The following is an 18827-nucleotide window of genomic DNA, read 5'->3' as shown; positions in this document are numbered from 1 at the left end:
TGGTTCTCTTTAGCCTGGATATTATTGTCTCTGTGAGATGGCACACTTAACTCCATTTACTGACGTGCATTGTGTAATATTTTCCTTCTCAGACCATCAATAAGGTTCTGGTCCAGTACGCGGCCATTGTATCAAGTGACTTCAATTCATACTGCGATAAGGAGGCCGTGGTAAGTAGAATCCCCTGCTTGTGAGCATCCCTAAGTCGAGACTTGCATTTTCTGGCAGCAGCTAAGTAAGAAAAATCATCAATATCTGTTTGATCAGAGCTAGGGATCTCAGGGCACTGCCTACAAATCTCTCCAGTCATCGTGAGCAGGTGTCTGCAGGATTAGAGAGAAGGCCACTGCTTGCCGAGTTATGGTTTCCTAGGTTGTCAGAAATGAGATGATAAACCATGGAAAATACACTCTTAAAGTACTGGAGCTGAAAACAAGGGAGTTCAGAACTTCAGTGTTGACATCAGCCACTGTTGCCTTGTTACCCACCCTAAAATAAGTATAATTTAGCCTTGATTTTCAAATCAATTGAGAAGGGGAGTAAATATACAGGGCACTGATGCTTCCCCCATGAATTATCCATATCCCCTGTTTTGCGATGATCCAGGAAATACTTGTAAAATTCAAAATGGTATTGCAACTTACTTAGCAAAAGGCATAAAGAAAGTCGAGATAAACTGAAGCTGTTTGGAATGTAATCAGAGCGAGCTGGTGATGAAAAGGGAAAGGTGTTCTTCTATCCTTAGTAGTCAGAGAAATGTGTGGCCAACACTGAATTTTTAAAAAGAGTAATGCTGAAACACATACACAGGATTTTCAAGAGCAAGCTTTCTCTTCCCCATCCAAAAATAGAAATAAAAAGGGAAACCAGTTCACACTGGTCTGCAAGGTTGAAGGGGAACGATGAGCTGGGCTGCAGCAACCCCGCTCACCCCGGGCTGACAGCTCATGAAGACAAGTCAGTTCCGGTGATGCTGGAAGATTGCAGCAGACGCCTCTTTCCCTTCCGTTAATATGCTGCCCAGAAATTTGATTATAACTCTCAGACTATCTCAGTGCTGATTTCCAGCCACCTTTGGCTCCAGCCCTCTAGCAGGCAGAATATTTACTCGATAGAAGCATCTATTTTCATTTAAAGGTGAAGAGATGATGCACGCCTCCAGCGTTATTCTGCAGATCAGAAGGGTGTGCTGTAGTTTCAGCAAATACTCTCTTGCTGTTAAGATGGCAAGATGCGGATTTGGTAAGCTGGCTGTGAAATGACTGATTTCTGTCGGCCCCATACAGCCTGGGCAGTCTTCCACTTCCCATGCTAACATCCTGAATTCTGAATCCTAGGGAAAGCCCTCAGACAATTATAAGTCAATATTTACCGTATTATTTTATGTAATTCATATTGAAGTTGTATTTTTCAGAGTCAGCTTTTTTTTCAGTATTTTTTGTGTGTGTGCACATGCTAAGTAAATAAATAAAACAAAATTTTCAAGAAGACATGATCCTAACACATTTGATGTGTTAGGGATCAGAATTAAAGTTCACACTTAAAGAAAATGTCCACTTGAGAGTATTTTTTTGTAAAATGACATACTGTTTTATTAGCATTTTTGAGACAGGTTTCATGTAGCCCAGGATGACATTGAACTTGTCATTTCCTCCACTTTGGTCCATCTGCCTCCACTCCCTGAGTGCTAGGATTACTGTCATGACAACCAGACCACATCTTGCAGTGACAATTTAAATTAGAAGGGGATCAAACCACTTTTATGCCTTTTGTCCCCATTCCAACCAATGCCAAAGCACCCTTTCCTAAATCAAGATTTCTTTATTTTAGACATTTTATCTTTTTTAATTCAAACACTTTAGCCATACAGGATTGTCCCTAGTTTGAGCAAAATTAGTATTCATCATATTTGAGGTTTACAACTGTTCTCGGTTAAGATAAATTAAAATGTATACAATATGTTAATAAGGAAAATTAAAATGTACACACACAGAGTTACAGCTATACCCAAACTTTCCTTTCATCTCCATAAACTTTCTAATAAGTAATAGAATTAGATTCAGATAATATTTCTTTTACTGGATATTTCTCTTTTTTTCTCCCAGGTTTTAAAGATAAGGTCTTGTTCCATAGCCCATGCTAGCTTTGAACTTTGAGTCTTCCATCCTTGGCCTCTCCAGTTCTGGAATTCCAGGCATGTGCCATGGATGCCTAGATGGGTTTATTCATACATTTATTTATTTATTCTTATTCATTGACTACATAATTGTTAGAATCAAGCTGTTTTATGTTTGAGGTATAATTAAGCAATAGCCTAGTTCTTAATGATTTGATAAGCCAATATAATTAAAGTGAAGTTTATCTAGAAAACTCACCTCCATGTCTTGTTTCCCAATAGTCTTTATATGGGGTGAGTAGCTATTGTGCAAGGGGGGTCCTGTCCTCTATGTCCATTTTATTCTTCCTAGGTTTTTTACAATAAGAAAAGATATTTGAGTCAGAGTATAGCTTTTACATAAAAAAAAAAGTGTTAGTCTAGTCCTATTCTATGTGCTGAGTAAAAAAGGCTTAAAGGCTGGCATCAAATAAATCACAGAAGGGCCCAGCTAACTTGGGTGTGGGAGAAGCAGGTGCTGATGCTGTCTACCCAGGTAGTCTTCTACTTCTCATCAGATGTCAAGGTCATACTTTGACCTTGGCTTTCTTTTTGATAGGCTTTCCCACATCCAAGGCACATCTCCTATACCTGCCTTTCTGCCATATTTTCCAGTTGAAACTGTGTGTTTCTTCCATTTGTGGAACCACATAAGTTTTGAATCCTCCTGTAAAACTAAAGATTTGAATACATCTATCAAATGGAGTGTGCCTACATTAAGGAGTACTGACGGTGACTTGGGGAGTAGGGGGATCAAAACTGTTTCTGGAGCATCCAACTGAGCAACTGGAAATTCTGTAGCATAAATCACAGTTATCTGTGTTTAAAAAATAAAATATTTAAGTGGCCAGAATCCAGGGAACAGAAGTTTAAAATTGTTTTCATAAATCAAACTTAGATTGTGGTCACTTTGAGTCAAGTACAAAGTCTCTCAGAGGTCTGTGATGTGGTTAAGGTAAAATCTTTCCACTGATGAGAGCTAACGCCTCTTTGATGTCCCATGAGTCCTTTGTCTGACCTTCTGATTCATTACTGGCTCACTTCCCAGCCACTTGGAAGACGTATCCACTTCCTGCCTCTGTCATCTCCAGCTCTGAGCCACTAACTCTTCAGAATCAATGCGGAGCAACTATCCGCTGATTTTGCAACTATGCCAAAATCTATTTTCTGATTAGAAATTCCAAATTAACACCTAGTCTTGTCACAAAGTTTTATATCGCCATTGCCCTTTTCAGTTCCATGCGGGCAGAGTACACAGCCCACCCGAAGCTTCAGTAGCGTGCGCAGTGTTTGCATTGAGTTCGTAATGACAGTAAAGAATAACCCAATGCGAAGTCTTAGAAAACAGATGCAAAGTAGGTGATAGAAAAGTCAAAAGCTAGGAAAGAAAATCCTAACCTAAAGGATGGGAAAGGGGGCCCAAATAAGCAAAGAAAAAATGAGAAGGAAACACACTTGCTCTGGAGCTAGATAACGAAGAGACTTGAGTCAATAACTTCTGGGCTTTATTGATAACTAGAGACTCCATTAAAGGTTTTCTAATTTTTGTAAGATTTCCTGAATTTCTTTTTAGAAAATTACAGGTGTTCTTTTGGTTTTTAAACAGCAAGATTACCGGAGAATTGAAATTAATTGATTTTCTCAAAATAAAAGTTTTCCAAAATAGAGTATGGTAGGTTGGGGATATGGTTCCTTTGGAAGAGCACTTGCAATGTGTATATGAAATTCTAGGTTCAATCCCCAACACAGCAAAAGCCAGGCCTAGTAGTGCATGCATGTCACCCTGGCACTCTAGAAGTAGAGGCTAGAGAATCAGAAGTTCAAGGTCATCTTCAGTCATCTAGTAAGTCTGAGGCTAATCTGGAATACATGAACCGTCACCTCAAAAAAAAATAATAACATATAAAACATGGCTAATTCCTATGTTAAAGCTACCACAACATGAGGAAGAAAGGGTGCTAGTAGCCAGTCTCCGTGAGCTACTGCATGAGTTTGTTCTTAAATTGCGTTCTCCCAAAGGACCTTCTAGTTCCTTTCTATTCCAAGCCATTAAAGCCCTCATTCAAAGTAGCAGGTTTATTATATGTAAACTGTATCATAAGCCACAGGTAACAGCTACAACCTAAACAAGTACAACCTAAACTCACTACAGAGGTAGTATGGACAGGATGCTCACATTCACCTCTCGTTCTCTTTGTGTAAGCCCTGCATCTTGATGAACAACATCCAACAACTGCGGGTCCAGCTGGAAAAAATGTTCGAATCCATGGGCGGGAAAGAGGTGAGTGTGTGACCATTCCTACCTTTAACAAATACATCTCAGGTGGATATTAGTAGCATTCTGCTTTGCTTTGGAAAGTGTCTTACTTTCTTAAATTTTTTTTTTTTTACCAACAAGCAGGAAGCATTTTTAATCTCTAAAATCCCATTGACAATTATGGCCATCACTATGACAACATTTTAATCAGTGGAGGTATACTCAGGAGCAGGGAGAGAGCCAGCTGTCTTATTGTACAATTAAAATGTATGCATATGTGATAATGTTTACTAGTACAATGAAGATTACACTTTATAATATTATATACTGTCACCTTGGAGTTGACGCTTGTGTTAGAATCCAGATGTGGCAACAGTGGGTTTTGGCTATGTCAGTGCTTAATTTTTCACATCGTGAAAGCTGCGTCAAATGTGCTCTGTGTTGTGTCCGTAATGTGTCATGTCTCTGTTCAACATCTTTGTCTTGCAATTCCACGAGCAGAAGAAGGAAGGAGAGAGGTTCTCCTACGAGGTTTGTAATGGCAAGCATTACCGCTTCCCCTGGCTGTTGTTCTCACCCTCCAATTGAAATGAAGATCATTGCACGGCCACGTGCTCTCTCATCTGCTTGTTAGGATCAGGCAGAGAACAATACATTAGCTTGCATCCGCCTCTTCTTGCTTGCCAAGGTCCTTGTCTTTTCTTACAAATTGATGTGAGCATCTGGGGATTGAGGAATGGGGAAGATGTTGAAGGCGAGAGCCACAGAGCAGCTCATCTTCCACATCTCATCCTGATCACCGCCAACAGCAACAAGAATCAAACAAACCCTTGGTGCTGGAAAGATGGCTCAGCAGTTAAAGGACCTGGCCGCTCTTCCAGAGGACTTGGGTTTGAGCCCCAATGCCTACATAGTAACTCCAGTTCCAGGCCATCTGATTCCCTCTCTGGCCTTCTCAGGCACTGCATACACATGGCACATATTATGCATTCAGGCAAACACTTGACACATGAAGTAAATATTTTTAAAAAAGAAAACAGATGCAGTGGAGCTGTATCCAGGGTGTTTCTAACTCACCTACATTAGCCTCTCTGTCTAGTAAGCTGTGGGCCCATGCAGAAAGCTAGGTTAGGAATCAAAGCAAACTTTGCTTTTATTTGTAAATGTTTGAGGCTGTACAGTCCTCATTTAATGTCAGCCCTCTTTCTGTGAAATGAATCTTTAAACCTAAGGAGAAATTGCTCCGCTTCCCCCACCTATGTCTCATTTTTCTTCTTAAAAAAAAAAAAATAAGACTGCTATCCTGTCTCATATAAACAAGAAATTCTAGAATATACTTTTAAAAAAATGAGTTTTGTTTTTTTTTTTTTTCTGAGCTGTGCTTCCCTGGTAGTCTCAGTTCAGTTTGTGTGAAAGAAGACCTTAATCCCTGCAGCACAGTAGTACCTGCCCCAGGCTTTGAGGGCATCAGTCTCATTTCTGGATTCTTCTGTTGAAATCGATGGGCATGGCAGCTGGGGATCTTCACATAAGATTCCATTTCTAATTTTCCTGATGTTGCATGTTCAGCCGTTTAAAACTATTTTATATTTTTGGAAGTAGTGAAGAAATCACTCACTCATTTCTTATGAGAAATCTCATGTCCAAAATTCAGTGAGAATTAAATATCAGGAATCATTTAAGAATGAAATTATATACTAAATGACCTATTTCTAGAAACGTCCCCCTCTGCTCCAAATATTTCTCTGCTGTTCTGAGTTTGAGCTCTACTGTAGATAATATTTGCTGAGCTGAGTATTAACTAATGAATCAGAGCCCATAAGACCAAAGGCACATGAATGCCTGTGGCTAAAGGAAGCTTCCTGGACCAAGCCACCTGCTACCTAAGCCCCTATCAAAGAGACTTCTTTACCAGTCAGAAATGAGTTCTTGCTTCTGCTGCAGTTTCCAATTTGAAAGGCACACATTCCCATTATAAACTGGATGTAAGTATAAATTCTTCCTTCATAATGCAAGCTATGCCTATTTACTGAGTGCCTTGCGCAAGGCACACGAGAAAAACGCAGTTCAGTGAGTGAGAGAGACGAAGGCCTGGTTTCTAGCTGTATAATCTATGGGATGAATCACAGTGGCTTCAGTGGCTTTCAATTCTTTCTTTGAAATACTTCTGACCCCTCTCTCCTATATTCAATATCCTTCTGTCTCTCTCTATATATACAGAGTTTTCCCCTTTCCCTTCCATTTTAATCTGGCTTCTGTTGCTGAGAAAAACTCAGAGCTGGCATAAGGATTTGTGAAAGCTAAGAAGAAAATAAGACCCAACCCAAGGCCGAGTGCAACACACAACTTTCCAGGACAGTCTTGCTTAATTAATATATGTTAGAGCTGCTATGTTCGGCTTCCTTCATGACTAAGGTTATGAAGATGATCTGCAAATTCCTTCCAGTAGGGTTATCTGTGAGTGACAATCATTTAAACAAGTTCCTTCACTTGGGGCTTTTCCAGAAATCAGAAAGTTTTTTATTGAAACTTGGCTTGAAGGTATATGGCTGCAATCCCAGAACTGGAGAACTGGAAGTAGGAGGATGAGAAGTTAGCTGTTGTCCTTGGCTATGCAGTGAGGTCAAGGCCAGCATGGGATATGCGAGACCTTGTCTCACCCTAAAAAAAAATATCCAAAGGAAAAAAAGATGATGGTATAGGCTGTGACCAGGAGTCGCCTTTTGCTATAAGACATATATACAGTACTTGGTACAGGCGTATTCAACAGCCTTTGAAAGGCTTTTTTACCATGTGAGGCTAAGGAGATGCTCATGGGTAAGACCATTGGCCGTAGGCCGGGCAGTGGTGGCACACACCTTTAATCCCAGCACTCGGGAGGCAGAGACAGGCAGATCTCTGTGAGTCTCAAACCAGCCTGGTCTACAAGAGCTAGTTCCAGGACAGCTAGGGCTGTTACACAGAGAAATCCTGTCTCAAAAAAAAAAATCATTTGTCATAGAAGCATGAAGATCTGATATCAATTCCACAGAAGCCATGCAAACATCCAGGCATGATCACATTCACAAATACACGCCTGTAACTACAGTATAACAGTGCTGTAGTAAGGAGACACAGGAGGGTCTCTGGGGCCTGCTGGCCACCAACCTAGTTCCAGCTTCGGTGAGAGACCCAGTCTCCAGGGAATAAAGCAGAGTAATAGGGTAAGACACCCACTATCATTGTCTGACTTCTACATGCATGAATAAGCACATACACACACACACACATACACACACATACATCATACACATGCAACACACATACACATATGTCATTTTTTAAAATCATACATAAGTTCTTCCCTGTGAACTAATCTCAGCTGTCAATTTCTTCTCCAAGTGCAGCTGTATAGGGAATCTTAGCTGATACCAGTGACATCCTCAGTGCCAGACCCAGTTTTTCCTCTCTAAGGAGTCTATTATGTTTACCCTTTTATGCTGGGCTGTGTATTTCTCCCTACAAAAGTCAAATTAGCAGATGATTGCTTGTGCATCTGCTCAAAGTAGTCTTACATGTCACGTGTTTGTTAACGAGGCTTTCCCCACCGGCCGCTTGCCTCAAGCACTGTCCACAGCTGGCTGCTTGCAGACACGTCTGCATGATGTTGCTTTGACTTGAGCACTGCCAGGATAGCTCTTCCCTCACAGGACAACCTGGACACAGAAGTGTTTCCCACTTGGGGTTTGGTTTTGCGCTGTCTGTTGGTGGAAACAGCTACCTTCTGCATGGGGTCCTAAAGGAAACACTGCCAATCAGCCTTAGGGGTTGGTCATTGTATTGAAATATATACAGCCTATATTAGAATCTGACGTGGGACAAAGTTAACCATTTGCTCCACCGTCACCGTCCTGTGTCATATGGTGCTCCTGTGTACCGCAATAATAGTAAAATCATCATGGCAATGCCATTCTGTAATAGGTGGAATAACTCAAGCAGAAACATTATACTCTATACTAGTTTGTTTCTTGAATATAACTCCATGTATGTCTATTTCAAGTCCCTTTGTGTTAATTTCCTAACATGAGTGGATTGTAATGACTCTTGGAAGTGACTTCGAATTTTTCCTTTGATCTGAAATCTAATTTGCATAAGTATATGAAAAAGAAAATTACATCATTTAAAATTTAATTTCTTTGCAGGAAGTCATAATATATTGATTGGGATACTCCATGAAAGTTACATAAGTTGGTTTAGGAGAATTCTGTCTGTGCCATGTGAGCAAAGACTGTCTGCGTTGTGGTGTAACCATTTGAAATGGTGGTACCTATTCATCGGCTTAGTGACCATTGATGGCACCCCAAACTCTAGACCAGTGGTTCTCCACCTTCCTGATGCTGTGACCCTTTAATACAGTTCCTCATGTTGGGGTGACCCCAACCATAACATTATTTTTGTTGCTACTTCATAACTGTAATTTTGCTACTGTTATTAATCATAAATATCTGATATGTAGTATATCTGATATGTAAACCCCCTAAGGGGATCTCGACCCACAGGTTGAGAACTGCTCTAGGAGTTCTTATTGAGAAATGTAGAGAAAGGGAAGTTTTTACTAAGCTACATTTCCATTCCCCTTACCATAACGCAGACCAAGTTAGCGCCATGGAAACGTGATTTTTATTAACACGTCTCAAATATAACTGAGTTTCGGACTCTGGTCACAGTGGGGACTTCCCTGTAAGAATAAGTTCTGTGTTTGTCCATGGAGAATAGAGCCAAGGAGTCTGTAGCATCTGCTATGTCTCTTGTGTTTCAGTCATTTGTATCCATATGATTCTAAACTTTAAATGCTGAGCTAGCATTTGACTGCTCCAGTGTATGGTGCACAACTCACTGAAGTTCCTCCCCAAACCTATAACCACACAGACTCGGCGAGTCCTCTAAGCAGTTCCAGACGAGACAGGAAACAGGGAACCCAGGGAAGAGGCTCATTGCCTAAACACAAGAGGCCTCCATATAGGTAGTCACTGAACTTTCGTACATACCCTTGCTTCAGGCTGAGGTTGTGAAGACACTGCAGAACTCCAGCTACAGAGGATTCGGTTCAGCAGTTCATGGGCAGGATTGTGTAGTTCGTGTTGATAACAAATCTCCAGGTGGTGACGCTGAGGTCACTGGCCTTGGGACCCTGAGCGCCACTGCCCTGTGTTGGTTAAACAGAAACAGGGTGATTAAAAACAGCTCCCAGGCCGGATGGTGGTGGCGCACGCATTTAATCCCAGCACTCGAGAGGCAGAGACAGGCGGATCTCTATAAGTTTGAAGTCAGCCTGGTCTACAGAGTAAGTTCCCGAACAGGCTCCAAAGTTACAATTAAACCCTGTCTCAAAAAACCAAAAACACAAAACAATAACAACAACAAAAACCAGCTCAAGGACTGAAGAGATGGATCCACAGTGAGAATATTTACTACTCTTCCTGAGGATCCAGCTTTAGTTCCTAGCACACACAGGGTGGCTCACAGATGCCTGTAACTCTAGTTCCAGGAGATCCAGCACTCTCTTCTGCCTCCCCATATATCAGGCACATACATGGTGAACACACATGCATGCAAACAAATGTTTGCACACATAAACTACAATTAAAAAAGAACAGGAAAAGATAACAGCTTAGAAGCTTTTTGTCTTACCTCTCCCTGCACCACCCTCAACCAGCCAACTTTCTGTTCACTGAGTCTTGGTTCAAGATGTTTGGATGGAATTTGTGACAGTACACAACAGTTAATCAAATGCTTGTATTTAAAATAATAGCTCTGAAAGAGGTCAAGACCATGATGGGGACACCCACTAAAACAGTCTACCTGAGCTAATGGGCGCTCACTGGGAAGGAACAAGCATAGGACCAAACTAGTTCCCCTGAATGTGGCTGACAGTTGCATGACTGGGGACGACTGAGGGGCCACTGGCAGTGGCACCAGGATTTATCCCTACTGTATGTACTGGCTTTTTGGGAACTCATTCTCTGGATGGATACCTTGCTCAACCTAGATATAATAGGCAAGGCCTTGGACCTTCCCTCAAAAATGTGCCTTACCCTCTCTGAGGAGAAGATGGGGGATGGGGTGGGGAGGGTAATTAGAGGAGCAGAAGAGGAGAGGGAGTGAGAACTTGGATTGGTATATATAATGAAAAAAGATAATTTGTTTTCTTTTAAAAAATAAACAAGAATTCAATTACAAAAATTAAAGTAAAATAATACCTCTAAAATATAGGTAACTATTTTGAAGCCATGTACAAAACCCCAGCATTTCTTAAAAACATTGCATAGACTTTTCATTTATATGCTATGCATTGTTTTACTTAAAAGTAGCATTTGTATTTTTAATTTATAATTTTAAAGATGTTAAGCTATATATTCAGCTCTCCAGGTGATATGATTGATCTTGACTTTCTAAGAATTTTGTGTTTGTCCATGCAGAATATATTATGTTTTATAGTTCCCCCGGGATATAAATAGAAATGTCACGTAATAATAAATTAATGAGGATCAATATACTGTTTTTCACTTTTCAGTAATTATAAATAAATTGTCAAATAAATTATAAAGCATATATCAGGCAGCTCAATAATAAAACAGACTATTCAATTAATTATAACTTACTTTCAGTTCTAAAATTGTCTCCCAAAGCAATTTCAAAACTTGGGAAATTAAAAGGTTTAATTATCCATTATGCCTACTTGGAGCTATTGTACCTGCAGGGTGCAGGGCTTGGGGTAGGAAACAAAACAATCTGTCATTGTCTTTGGCCTCCAGAAGTCTGCAAAGAACAAGTGCTCATAAGCCAGCAATTAAGACCCAGGCTACCTTTCCGCACTTCAAACAGTGGCTCTCCACCTGTGGGCTATGACGCCTTTGGGGATTGCATAAAGATAGCCTGAATATCAGATATTTACTTTACGATTCATAAAGGTAGCAAAATTACAGTTTAAAGTAGCAATAAAATAAATTTGTTTGGGGGTCACCACAAAATGGGGAGCTGTATTAAAGGGTCCCAGCAATAGGAAGGTTGAGAATCACTGGTCCAGAAAAAGACACATTCAGAAGCTCGGCCCCCATGCTACCTGGGCCACTTTAAGCATCTCCTCCCATCTCTTCCCCTCAAGCTTGACCCATCATCACATGGCTCAGAGCCCTTTAGACCTTACCAGGCACCAGAGATACAGGAGTGCTAAGATGGCACACTTGAAAAAATGTTGGGTTTATTCAGGAAGTCAAAATATGAAGAGATAAGGAGTCTGAGGGAAAAGCAACAACTCTTTCTAATCCGGAAAAATGTCCTTCAAAAGGAAGTTTGAATGCTGTATTTTAATCTATAGGAAACTCAAACTTCTAGCATCTCGCCGTTTGGCTTTAACTCAAAGGTGAGGTGGCACTCAGCTAAAGTCAGAGTACACAATCAGTTATTAGTTTTGTAGCAACAAGGAGAAGTGAACGTCGGACATGTTTGCCTTCGTTTGCAGATATCTATTGCCTGGTTTCTGTCTCCTCCTAGGCATCTCTGTAATTAGGCTTTTGAAATCTGATTTAATAGAAAATTAAGAGAACAATGAGCTAGAAGAGCAACCTGAACTTGGCGTGATTTAACGAATATAATTGAGTCCAGAGCGACTCCCACATCCAGGCTGGTTCAACAGCTGAGCTTGTGAAAGTCAAGTAACTAGGAGACGATAGGGTCCTGTGCTCCCGCCATGTCGGAATGAGATGCAGTGCCCAGGTAGGGACTGCTTGTTAACCTTGCCCCCCAGAGCTCTGGCAGCCTGCAGGGTCACCCACATTCTGTCAATTCTCTTTTTAAACTAGCATCTCTCTTAAGAAACACACATGCCACAGCCAGGACGGACAGATGCTCTATTCTGCCTTCTACAATAATTCATACCATTATTTCATCACCTTCGATTGTTTATAGCTGCCCTGACATAGCATAAACCAATGTAAGCAGCAGTAAAAAAATAGTATGTTCTTGTCACCTTTATTGTGTTTATTTTTTATGTCCATGCAAATAAAAGCACAGCTTCTACCTTAAAGCAGTGGTTCTCAGCCTGTGGGTCATGTCCCCTTCACCAGGGTCTCATATCAGATAGCTACATTATGATTCATAACAGTAGCAAAATTATAGTTATGAAATAGCAATAAAAATAAATTTATGGTTGGGGATCACCACAACTTGAGGAACTGTATTAAAGGGTCACAGCATTAGGAAGGTTGAGGCCCACTGCCTTCAAAGGAAGAAGAGATAATTTATTCTAGAGCAAAGTGCAATGATCATGGTGAAGAAATATGGATTTAGGTTACCCCAAATTCCATGTTCCCACCTGGAAGCAGTTTCATGAAGTTGGGTAGTTATACCGAAAAAGAAAGTCAAAAGGCAAGGCAAGTATTTATAAGAGAGATGGTTACAGCAAGATGCTAGAAGGTTTTCTGGAGAGCTCAGATGATAGCATTCTTAGCTTACAGGTTGGGAAAGCCAGTGGCCTGCTAAGTTTAACAGATTCCAAAAGGGTTTTAACTATTAGACACAGGATGTTAGCTCTGATACAAAGATGGGTACGGATTGACTATCCAGGGGGCTAAAGCTAGCTCAGATATGATAATTAGCATCTGGACTTAAAACATTCCAATCGCTCCACATCACGGCAGTCCTAACCAAATAATCGGTGTGTGCAGACACGGATTTCCTTCAGGAATTTTTGTTGCCAACTGACAGCTAATCAGTAGACATACTTTAGGGAGTGGTGAGTTTTGATGCCTGTATACACTGTAGTGATCGAGTTGCAACACTTGGCACAGTGTGGTGTACTTTGGTCATTTCATTTCTCTATGGATAGCACAGGCAAATGCTATCCTTCGGTATTGTTCTGAATAGTGTTGTGCAACACTAGAAATTAGTGCTACTATCTAATCGTTATAGTGGCCCGTTGACTGACTCAACCCTCCCCTCTCTCTAAACTTCAGTTCTTCCCAGTCTTCTTTTCCCCTGCTAGTCACAGTAGCCCTCAGACATCCCATGTATACTATTCGTGGAGGGTTCTGCCCTCAATGTTCAGCTTGACAACTGTAATGCTGCAATAGAAGCAGACAATGGGTAGAAACTAAGGGAGCCTAGGCAAAATGACCGTGGGTAAAGAATAAAATCTAGGCAGAACATGACCCGTTTTCTTTTGCCCCTGACTCATTCTGGATCTGCACAGCCCACAGCTAGTCCACAGCTGCAGGTGGGAAGCTCTAAACCCCTTCCAGCCAAATTCTCTGGAGGCGTGTGCTTTGCAATAGCATTTTCAGATAGGAATCGCTTCAGATAACAAATGTCTTAATTTTTCCCCAGTCTGATCACAGTCCCCTCCCCCAGTTCCCTCCTCCCAGCCTCCCCTCTTCCTGCCCCATCCACTCCTACTTCCTCTTCAGAAAAGTGCAGGGCCTCCCATGGTTATCATCCATCCATGGCATATCAAGTTACAATAAGACTAGTCACCTCCTCCCCTATCACCACTAGATGAGGTAACCCAATAGGAAGGGTTCCAAAAGCAGACAACAGAGTCAGAGACAGCCCCTGCTCCCTCTGTTAGGAGTCCCAAAAGAAGACCAAGCTACACAATAGCAATATATATGTAGAGGGTCTAAGTCATTCCCAGGCAAGTTGGAGGTTCAATCTCTATGAGTCCCTATGAACCCAGGTTAGTTAATTCTGTGGGTTTCCTTGTAGTATCCCTGATCCCTCTTTCTCCCATAATCCCTTCTTCCACAGGATTCCCGAGATCTGCCTAATGTTTGGCTGTGGGTCTCTGATTCTGTTTCCATCACTTGGTAGATAAAGCCTCTCTGATGACAACTGGGCTAGGTGACAAGTAAGGCGTCTTGTTGATCTCCTTGCAGCTCCAACAGCACAATACTTAACTGAGCCTCGGGTTTCCCGCCTGTAATAAAAAGAATTTGGACTATGGTTTTTTTTTTTTTTTTTTTTTAAAAAAAACTGATTAGTGTGTGTGGTGTAGAAGGAAGGGAAGTAATGTTATACCGAGAGGGAAGACTGTTGGATGGTTCTGATAGGGATGTACTCAATGATGAACAGCACAGAAAAGTGGAAATAGACCCAGAATGTGCTATTTGTTCACCAACTCAAGACTATAAAGGAAAAGCAATGATGAACTATTCCCCCTCCAGCTGTCAAAGCTGAAGAAAGAGCCTTACTATATCTGAAGGCATTAGTTGATCTGAATTACAATAACAGTGGGTTCTACGGCATACACTGTTTAGTTAGGATCGGTGGACAGCCACTGAGGCCCTTCAGCTTTTGGAAACCAGAGTTCAAGCTACGAATTTCTGCACAGTGACTGGCATGTCCAGCCCATCATCCATGCCCTTCTGGGTGGGAGAAGGAGCATGCGGCACTGTGCCTCTGCCTGTGATCATGCGAGCTCTCGAGGGGGCCTCTCCAGAAAGAAACAGGAATAATTCTGAGAACAGCACCAGCATTGGGGCTGCAGCATCTGTGATTAAGTATTTACAGTACAGACCACATCTCTTATTCCTGACAGCATACCACAATGTCCAATGGGATGTTATCACTCTATAAGGAGATTGCCCTAATGCCAGGTTCTCCATGGAATTTTCACCAATTTCCTTGTTGTATTTTTGGCTGAACTAGGCCTCGTAGAGTAAATAGGCTCTGAAAAATAGAACATTTGGAGAGAATCATCCTTTTTAAAACAAAGAACCAGAGCCAGAAAAGATTGTGAAAAATTGCTGGAAGCCCTTCCTTGTTGAGAGCCAGCTTGAGGGGGTCAGCAAATGCTGAGTCAAACTGGAGTTTATTGAATCAACTCCAGAAATAACACATTAGGGTACAGAAAGAGAAATCAGAAAAAAATGGTATAACTTGTAAATTAGATGAGAAAATTGCTAAGTCAGGAACTCAAGAGGACAAGAGAGGTAGAGATGTTTCAGAGACATAATTGGTCATATCTTGGTAACCAAGTATAAATGGAAGAATATAGAAGTCAAATATGACATCTGCATTTTACCAAATCAGAGAAAACAAGAAATAAATTAACCAGAAAAGATGATGAGTTCCGTACTTATCTTCTCTGATGGAGGTACACGTGGGTCCTCAGAAGGAAAACTAGACAAGATTTCCAGGCATGCTGCTAAGGATGCAGAGAAGAGAATGGGGGTCGTTAGCACAGGAGAGGTAGCTGAGGCTATAGGCTTGAGCGTGGTTGCTCAGGGGAAAGCAGAAGGCAGAATAGGAAGGGAAAATTGCGGGAGACTAATAGTTAAAAGATACACAGAGGACTGGAAGTCAATAGGGAATAGGACAAACCATGGGAGACCAGACAAGCAAGAAACTAAGGACTTGAGAGGGAAACAGCAGTATGAACAGAGGCTGACCAGGATGGATAAGGTCATCAGATTGACAGTGAAGAGGTCATGGTGACCTGTATTGTACAGTGCAGTGGAGTGTCCTGACCAGAAGCTTTGCTGCTGAGGACCGATAGATGTTTCAAAGATGTAAATATGGCAAGCACTTTCAGGCTCATGGTGGGAACAGTTCGGAGGTCAAAGAGAGGAATGAGAGCAGCCAGATGTTGGTGAGAAGGTTCGTTCAAATAAGTTTGGCTTTTTCTTCCTTTATTCTACTTTTTTGTATGGGGATTATCATCAGAGTACATTCATAGAGCAGGGAAGTAAAATCAATATAATAGAGTGATTCAATATGAAGCAAGAAGAGGGGTTAAAGGAACAAGGTCCAGACGGAGGGGACAAGTCTTTAACTGAACAGAGTGCTTCTAGGAAATAAGACTTCCGTTTTCATGGAAATGGTGATAGACCTTGCCTTAGCAAAAGATTTAAATAAAGCCATTAAAAAGTCCAATGCAAAAATAGCAAAGGGCTTAATGCTGACATATTAAGGGATTCGATGCAAAAATTATTAAGGGTTTTAATTATAAAATATTAAAGAAGTTAACTTCTAGACAGTCATGTCCTCGTTTTCTGGTGAGATGAGAGGCAGACATGGCCTTCCCTCCTCAGTTGTACTTCTGTCGATGGGTAGTTAAGGGCACCCTGATACCAAGGCAGGGCTCTGAACACAAACAAAGCAGTGCAGCCTAGAGGCCTGTGGGAAAGAAAGGAAATGGCAGCAATGCACTGTGGGAAGTAAATAGAACACCCAAGAGCTTTAGTTCTTCCATGACATCTAGTTACGGGTGACTTTAATGAGCACCAGAAGCATTTCAGTGTCGTTTGCAGCCTTCTGGTCGGAACTCCGGCAGGACTTTCATGATCAGTTCAACTACCCATGCTTTAGAGAGGGTAAAGGAGCATATATTCTGATTAGATCCACAGAGAGAGAATCAGTACTAGAAAGGAAAAGCAGAAATGCATGCAGAGTTGGTACGGTGACTGAATTCTGAACCAATGTCAGAGTGTAATTTGGCATGGTCTAGCTAGTAGTTAGATAGTTGAAATCAAGAGTAACTTGATAAGTCGGAATTTGTTGTTGCTGATGAATAAGAAATTTGATTTTAAAAGCAAAAGTATATTATTAATAGTAAGTACATCCATAGAGAGTCACGCTGGCCATCAGGATGATTCCTGTGATGGTTCTGTGTATCATTTCCAGGTATTTGGTACATGCACGTCATACAGGACACTGGAAAAGATACACTGACTTGCACAGTGAGCTAAAGTTCTATAGAAAAGACAATAAAAAAGTTTTGAATCACAGTAATAGGAGAAAGCAGAGTTGATGTAAATTCTAGAGCTACTGACTAGCTCTAGGAAGGAATGTTTGCAAAAGGAAGTGAGAAATGACTTGTATTTTAAAGAAAAAAAATTAAAAGCCAGATGTGGTAGTCCATGGCTTTAATCTCAACATTTGGGATTCAAATGTGAATTCAAGGCTGGCCAGGTCTGCATAGCAAGTTTCAGGATATGTAAAGAAAGACCAAGCTATATAAAGAGACCCTGTCTCAAAAGAAAGAAAAGGAAAGGAAAAGGAAGGGAAGAAAAAGGAAGAGAGAGAGAGAGGTGAGTCTAGGGGAAAGAATGTAATGAAGGCTTGCCTACTAACAATCTTCCTCATAAGACTTTTTTCAATTATGTGTATGTATCTATGTGTGTGTAAGTACAGTGCCCATAGAAGCAATAAGAGGGCACCAGATCAACTGAACCTTGAGACCTTGTATAATATGGAACTGTGAGGTGAGGATGTTGGTGCTCAGAACCAGACTCTGGTCCTCTGAGAGAGCAGGAAGTGTTCTTAACTGTTAAATCATCTTCCCAAGCCCCTGCTAGCAATCTTAGATGCATTCATCTCATCATCATGTCTCAGTGCTATTGAATACTGCAGTGATATACAATGTTATTATCTACTTACGACTAGAGCTTATTCTGCACATTAGGACCAGGTTTTACCAGGCTAGATTTGGAAATTCCTTAATCTTCTTATAAAGTATGTATGAAATATGTTTCAGTAGCTCTAATATAAATTCAGAACTTCATAAATTGCTTTTTAGCATACTCCCCTTTGCATAGCAGCTTAATTTACATAACCAGCTAATTAAACTCCTCAAATACATATGCGAATTTAGTTACTAATTTATTGATTTATTTTCAGTATTCATTTAGGACTGTTTTAAACTTCCAACAATAATCTTAATAATAAAAATCAAGTTTGCTTTCATTATTTTACCACTCATATAAGTAGGCTAATGTGGAAGGGTTTATGAAAATATTACATATCTTTTTAACTTTCCACAGTAGCCAATCATTTTAAAAAATAAGCTATTGATAATTTAAGCAATGGGTTCTAAAACACAAGTATACCATTTCTTAAAACTGTAGAGCATTTATAAGAATGAGAATTTTTTCTAATTTTTTCATCATGTCCCATAGGTTTGAGTATGTTGTCTCTTTATTTTCATTAAATTCAAGGAAGACTTTAATTTCTTTCTTAATTTCTTCCTTGACCCATGTGCTGTTCAGTAGTTGACTGTTCAGTTTCCATGAGTTTGTCGGCTTTCTGGGGGTAGCATTGTTGTTGCCTTCTAACTTTAATCCGTGGTGATCTGATAAGACACAGGTGGACACTGATATTTTTTTGTATCTGTGGAGGTTTCCTTTGTTTCTGAGTATGTGGTCAATTTTCGAGAAGGTTCCATGAGCTGCAGAGAAGAAGGTATGTTCTTTCCTATTTGGGTGGAGTGTTCTATAGATGTCGGTTAAGTCCATTTGCTTCATTACCTCCAACAATTCTCTTAATTCTCTATTAGGTTTCTGTCTGATTGACCTGTTCATTGGTGAGAGAGGTGTGTTGAAGTCTCCTACTACTAGTGTGTGTGATTTGATGTCTGCCTTGAGTTTTAGCAATATTTCT

General features: G+C 40.7%; 1 protein-coding gene across 1 annotated transcript in view; it reads left to right on the top strand.

Annotated features, from left to right (window-relative positions):
• Positions 1–18827, top strand: part of Unc13c (unc-13 homolog C) — a 427544-nt gene that overhangs the window by 337476 nt on the left and 71241 nt on the right. The window contains exons 22-23 of the mRNA XM_057767059.1: positions 93–170; positions 4359–4436. Coding sequence (XP_057623042.1) covers positions 93–170; positions 4359–4436 — 156 coding nt within the window. The remainder of the gene's footprint in view (positions 1–92; positions 171–4358; positions 4437–18827) is intronic.

The sequence above is a fragment of the Chionomys nivalis genome, chromosome 4 (assembly GCF_950005125.1).
Source record: "Chionomys nivalis chromosome 4, mChiNiv1.1, whole genome shotgun sequence".
Classification (NCBI taxonomy): Eukaryota; Metazoa; Chordata; class Mammalia; order Rodentia; family Cricetidae; genus Chionomys; species Chionomys nivalis.
Note: the sequence above shows the minus strand (reverse complement) of the source record. Positions and strands in the feature narration are given on the sequence as shown.